The sequence below is a fragment of the Dendrobium catenatum genome, unplaced genomic scaffold (assembly GCF_001605985.2).
Source record: "Dendrobium catenatum unplaced genomic scaffold, ASM160598v2 fragScaff_scaffold_716, whole genome shotgun sequence".
In the NCBI taxonomy this organism is placed as follows: domain Eukaryota; kingdom Viridiplantae; phylum Streptophyta; class Magnoliopsida; order Asparagales; family Orchidaceae; genus Dendrobium; species Dendrobium catenatum.
Genome location: NW_021319178.1, coordinates 5,119,119 through 5,125,986, shown reverse-complemented (window position 1 = coordinate 5,125,986; position 6,868 = coordinate 5,119,119). Strand labels below are relative to the sequence as shown.

General features: G+C 34.3%; 1 protein-coding gene across 1 annotated transcript; it reads left to right on the top strand.

Annotated features, from left to right (window-relative positions):
• Positions 1-985: 985 nt before the first annotated feature.
• Positions 986-5,951, top strand: LOC110099505 (protein unc-45 homolog A). Its single transcript, XM_020826686.2, has 5 exons — positions 986-1,133; positions 1,223-1,423; positions 2,948-3,136; positions 4,532-5,021; positions 5,697-5,951. The coding sequence occupies exons 2-4, from the start codon at positions 1,241-1,243 to the stop codon at positions 4,871-4,873; spliced, it is 714 nt and encodes a 237-aa protein (XP_020682345.1). The 5' UTR covers positions 986-1,133; positions 1,223-1,240; the 3' UTR covers positions 4,874-5,021; positions 5,697-5,951.
• Positions 5,952-6,868: the final 917 nt, after the last annotated feature.

Here is a 6,868-nt window from a genome sequence, read left to right as displayed (position 1 = left end):
GAAAGTAATAAAAAAGTTTTTTCAAACAAAAAATAAATTTGTCTTATATCATTGAATAAATTAATTTAAAATATATCTATGAAATCATCAACTACATTAGCAAAAGGGAACTCCTAATGCCATTTTCTTAAAAACCCTTTAACTTTATTCATCTAATTTTAATCGATAGTATGCAAAAGATCAAAATTCTTTTGATGGCTACCATCACCACTATAATCATAATTTAATCATAAGAAAATAGAAATTATTTTTTAATTACTTGTTAGATGTATGATATATTTAATTAAATGTGTTCTTATTTTGTTCCTTGGAAGATCATTTTTTATTGTTTTTTTTTATTTTTTTAGGTTGATTGTAATATTCTTGTTGCGTGCTAGAATATACGCGGCAGTAGAGTTAGGAAATATTCGTCTTAGCGTTGCACGAGTATTCCGCAAACAAACAGAAAAGAGAAAATGAATACCAAGGTTTTTACGTGGAAAACCCGAAAGAGGGAAAAAACCACGGGGCCTCGCCCAGTTGCAAAGTTCCACTAGTATTTGTTTGAAGTACAAAGGTTGGTCCATCTTACAAATCAAGAAATAATTAAAAAAATGTTTTGACCTAAGAAAAATTAATATAATTTTTAGCATTAAAATAGATTTATTTTTTGATAAAAAATAATTAGAGAAATTATTAAAATTTTCTAATAAAAAACAATAAAAAAAAGTTATTTTAAGCTAATAAAATCATTCTCTCATTTTAATATATTAATAAAAATTTAAAGAGTATGATAGGATATTAATAATTTAAAAAATGGCAATATACTAATAAATATTAAATTTAATAAGAATATATAAAAAATCTCATTATTTATTTATTTATTTTTAGTTTGAATGGTATGAACAGCACTCACGACAATAAAGAAAATCCAAATATGACAAAATAATAAAGTATGAGGGGTATTTTCGTCAGATCAAATTAAGCACAAAGATTGCCGGCTAATTTAGCCTCGACGATCCCAAATCTTCCCTCAGTCTTCTCGTTCAACGATTCCACAACCGCCGCTTCGCCTCGCCGTCGTCCAATCCGAGTCACCGGCGGCCACCCCTGAAATCTCGTCGCAGTGGCTGATTCGTCTCCCCTCCCTTTAGGTTCCATAATTTTCTTGATATCTTTTGGTATTGGCTTTCGTAGTCCGTGGACCAGGGATTCAGGATAAGAGGTTTCTGTGTTCTTACAGCTAAGGAGAAGGAGATTTATGGAGATGGAGACGACATTGAACAAGATCGAGAGAGCTCATCGAATGTACCGGGAATTAAAGCATCGAGATGCTCTTGAGCTCTATACGGAAGCGCTAGGGATGGCGAAGAACAAAGCACAGAAGATCGCGCTGCATAGCAACCGGGCTGCTTGTTATCTAAAACTGCATGACTTCAATAAGGTTTTCATATTCTGGTTTCTGTTTTTATCTTGTGCTGGTAGGTTCTTTCGAGGGGTTATTGCTTGTTGGGAAATATTGGTTTCTTGAATATCCTGAAAAGTTCTGGTTTCGTTCTCAACCATACTCCGTTTTGAACTATTGGTTGGCTGATGACTTTTCATTTTATGTGGATGATGACGCATTAGTATACCTTTTTTAAAAAAAATTGACTTTTTTTTAAGAATAAAGGTTGGCTAGGGCAATTGTTATTTTCCTCCTGTAGCTATAATGGCAGGAAAGGAACACAACTAAAGAGGTTCTACTGCAATAACATTTGTTACATTTGTTGTGTACTAGATAGTCATTAAGGAATTGATGAAATTTGAGGAAATTTATAGCTTTTCAACATACACATTGTAGAAGAGAGTTTAGAAAATTCCTAGAGGGTAAGAAAACGCTAGGTATAACCCAATTGCAAAGATTCATAATTTTTTAGAAAGTTAGTGTGAAGTTGGTCTGCTGCCGATAAGTTGGAACGACTTTAGTACTAGATATCTCTTAGGCAATCAAATAGGTGATACCACGAGCACAAAGAAAAGTCTTTTTTAAGGTTTGAAATGGTACAATTTCGTATTGAGACATCATCTTTCGTCATAGACAATGATTTCATAAGCATATTGATGGCGAGGAATTAAAGTTTTGATGGTTGGATTGACATTAATGATTTTGTGAAGATTAGTCGCCTTTTGAGTAGGGTATTGAGGCCTCATCTTCCATAAAATGTGGCATTTATACCCGGCCATTTTTACATGGAGCAAGTCTTCTCTTTGAGAGGGACAATTTGAGATGAATGGATTGTGCAATGGTGTATTGAAGGAGAGATAGCTTCAAGAAGCCCAAATAATTTGGAATGAATTGCATGGTAAACATCTCTTACATCGATATGATTGTGGATTATTGGCTATCAGCATCCATGACGGGTTGTCCACCGCTATCCTTCATGGGCTATCCATCCACAAAAGCTTGGGTTGAGACAGTCTGCCTCAAACCATCTAGTTATGAGCATTTTTGAGCCTTTGATTTCAACTACATTGGTTTCCATAGACTATGATATGTGTCTGCATTGAAACCAAAGGGTGAGAAATAATTCTAAAAAAAAAAAAAACAGGTCCTTCTATCGATTTGATCCTCTTATTATGGCCTTCATCATAATGTTGACAGTTTAGAATCGAAATAAGTGATTAGATTATCTACAATGTTATCTAGAGGTCACATGTCTGAGTCACAAAAACTCTCTGCAAATGCGAGGACAAGGCCACGTTCAACAACCTCGTTTCACACCGGACATTAGCAAGAATTTCATGTACTATGTTAAACTCTTTTTTTTTTTTTTATTTCCAACTGCCATAACATGCATTTAATTAATCTGCTAAATATCACAGAATCTCTCTTTATTTGAACTTAAATGATTTGATGGCGTTTTCTGCATGATGTAATTGTAAGCCATTGCTCTTCGCTTTTGATTCATTTTGATTGTTGCTACAGGCAGCTCAAGAGTGCACTTCAGTTCTTGATTTGGATCAACAACACACTGGAGCATTGATGTTACGAGCACAGACTCTTGTCACCCTAAAGGATTATCAATCAGCACTCTTTGATGTCAACAGACTGATGGAACTTAATCCAGCATCAGATGTGTATCGAAACCTGCAAGCACGACTTAGAACACAATTGGTATGCTTGTTTCCTTCATTTTAGCAACATGGCTTTCATTCTCCTGAAACTCATTTCTCTTGCCTTGTCAAATTATATTAGCAAACCTAATTTGCAATGACTGCAACCAGTGTGTTGAAGGAATTTGTTTAGATATCAGCCTTATTGGTGTCTGCATTACGATTTTAGCTTGTAATGTCAGAATTTCCTAAAATGGTTCAGGTGGTATCCCAATTTAATGTGAGAGAGAAATCAAATTTAGAAGAATGGAGATATTCTTCGCTTGTTTATGGTCACACCTTGGAATAATAGCATTATTGTTGCTTTCATTTAAACTTTCGTTTTGTTACAGTACTTTGATCTTCTATCCATGCATCTGACGGTTCATGTATGGTGATTTACAGCCAAGTGTTCTTCTAGGTCTTATCAACCTTCATGCAGTTTAAATTAAGATTGCTTAGGTTCTCACTGTCAAGTCCATTTTTACTGTTTATTTGCGTTTGCTCATGGCTTTCATATGATAAATTATAGGTGTGGATAGAAGCTTGCGGACAACCAATCTATGGATGTCCTGATTAACCATCTACATCTATGTTATTCATGCCTAATAATTTCACCATTCATACTAGTTCTTTGTTACACAATATGGAATATTGTGTCCATTTTCAAAGATTTTTAGGAATATTCAAAACATGAAATGGCACTTTTTTCATGAGATATATTGATATTTGCAAAGCAATTTCCTTTTGAGCTAGATGTACATTTATCTATTAAGATAAACGTGCATTCACTGTTCTCTGCCATTCACCCAAAAATGACTTCAATACGCTACAGTTATGCATGTTTTTCGAAGTTGAGATAGTTCACATTGATTCTTTGAACATAATTATGGATGATTGAACCATAACTTATGAGTGAGTTCTTATTAATTTTATTTTTAATTAACCTGTTTGGAATTTCCTGTATTTAGAAAGAGGATCTTAGTATTCCACCGAGTTCTTCCCTTGATCCCAAAATAGAGAAGCAAAAATAAATATATTTTGTTCCATATCTTGAAACAAATGAATCTTAAAGCTGACATGCAGTCGGTCTCATAATATTATTGTTATTGAATTAATTGTATCAGAGAAATTTTCTCATCTTATTTAACTTTCTATTGATGATTTTATTTATTTTTTGATTGAATTTATTCGAATTATTGAATGGCATATAACTTTGCTTTAGCTAAGTCAGCAAATTTAAGGCTTCGTTTCGGGCGGCTTTCTAGCCGCTTCTTAAAGCAGCTTTCTAGTACAAAAATTAAAATTTTTACACTAAAAAGTTGTTTTAAGAAGCAATAAAAAAGCCGTCCCAAATGAAGCCTAAGTTTCTCTTTTCGTACTGGCTTTTATGGTTTCGTTGTGCTGTTGAATCAAGTCTCTAGCTCCAATACCTGAATCCGAGGATGAATCAATGTGTCATGATGAAGATGAGGATGTTGAATCAAATAATTTATATAAAGTAAATAAAAAGAATGTGGCTCCACTTATCTCTCCAAAACCTACTGTTATTGAGGCTAGAGATCCTGAGACTCCAACTCATTCAAATCCACCAGGATGGGAAGCAATTCCTAAACCTAAAGGACATTCTGGTTTAGATTACTCGAGATGGGATAGTGTGGAAGTTGATTCAAGTGAAGAGGAAGAAGATGAAACAGAAGAGCAGCAGCCTCAGTATAGATTCCGTGTTAGAACTGTTGGTGTTCGTCCTGTAAAGTGAATGGTTGAATCAAGATTGAATAGATCAGATCGTACCCAAATTTCCTGCAACAGTGTTCAGAATTTACAGAGCTGAATTTCATGGTGTGGTAACAGTTATGCTGTACGCATGCAGATATTCTGAACCCAATCAGTCACTGTATAAAGAGGTAACCATCATGAAAGTGGTATCTTGATTTTTTTTATATAGGCTCTTGGAAAAGAATTGGGTTAGGATTATCCTAACCTAATTCTTGTCAGGATAAATATAAAAAATTGACATGTAGTTTTTCTATTATATTTATATGTTATGAAATTACTTGTTTTTAATTTGTAGAAAATGCAAGAATAATAAAGAGATTTGATGCAAAATTTATGATAAAATGATAAAATATCAAGATGTTTATATGTAATTCTCAGAGCAATTATCCTAGAAGCTGAAACAGAAATTCATTCATTACACGCAATAGTTTTATAGGCTAAATACAAAGTTATTAAGATGTTTATTTATTGTGAAATCTACTACAAAATAGCAAAAGATTAAGACTTCCTTTGGGATCGCTTTCTTAAAGCTGCTTTATAGTATAAAAATTAAAATTTTTGTATTAGAAAGCAGCTTTAAGAAACAATAAGAAAGCTGTCCCAAATGAAGCCTAAATCACAACGGGTTCTTTTGAGGTATTCCATGAGAGGTTTCATATGCGTTTGCATCATATGAAATAATTTTTGGTCATGTGTCAATTTTTAGAGCCCATCTTGATGGGAATTGAGTGCTGACTTTTTTTTTAATGTTCAATATGCTGGCCTTTTTTACATTTAATCAAGCTTGTATAATTGGAATGCAGGATCAGTAGAATCAGTTTTCACCTTGATGTCGATCCTCTATTGTTTTAGCAGTGCAAAGGAAAATGACTTTGTTGCAGTTCCCTTACATTGAAACTTTTTGAATAATCAGGCATATATTTTGTCTTATTAATATAAATATTGTAGAAATTAATGTAGTTTTGAGGACAAGTTTTCTGTAATGTATCAGTGGATGACAATTTGTATTTTGTTAAATAACCTACATAAATTTGTGATGTTGTAAATATTTCTATCAATTTCTTGAACATAATTTTGACCATAACAATAGGAGTTTGAAATTAAACAAATAGAAAATAGATGGAGACTTTAGAGCTTGAATGCAAGCAGAAAAGGTGAGGCCAATATGAGGATGAAATGTAACTATTCATGTAGCGGCTAAGCACTACTTCCAATTAGAGGAGGGCAAGGGAAAGTTTGTCAGGTGAGTCTTGTGGGAAAATTTCATGAAGTTTGTTGTTTGTTAGGTATCCTTTACAGGAAATTATTGGGTTCGGACAACGTGCACAACTTATCGTCCAGAGACCAATCAGATGCAATCACGTTATCCAGTACCGAGCAATATCGAGCTCGGTATTGAGCTCGGTATTGAGCAGTACCGAGCTTGTTACTGCTCAGTACCGAGTAAGGGGTGATGTGACGCATTTTCATTGGACTCTGGACGGCGTATGCTGTCTGAACCCAATAATTTCCCCTTTAATGGATACCACACTTGAACATCAATTGGTCTGAACGAGAGATTATTGTGTGCGGCGTCCGGACTATCCGGAGGTGAATTCGAACGCGCCACGTCACCCAGATGCACTGGGCAGCAGATGACATGGCGCATCCAAATGCACCTCTGGACGAATCCGGACACCGAACACAATAATTTTTCCTAGTTCAGTGATGGTTTTAGTTACGCTGAGTTCTTATTTGGCTACTTTGCTTTTAATGACTCATGATGACTCTTTATGGGGGACTTTTAATTTTTAGCTCCAATCAACCTGGTTCAAAATTTATTGGCTCTTTAGACCCCAATTCAGGTCCTATTTGACATAGATGAATGTAACTGTTTATTAATCTCCCAATTCTCTTATTTCTTTTGAACAACCTAGAAGACCAAGAGAATTATAGTACTAACACCACAAATTGTCATGGTTGTTTCAGGATTCAT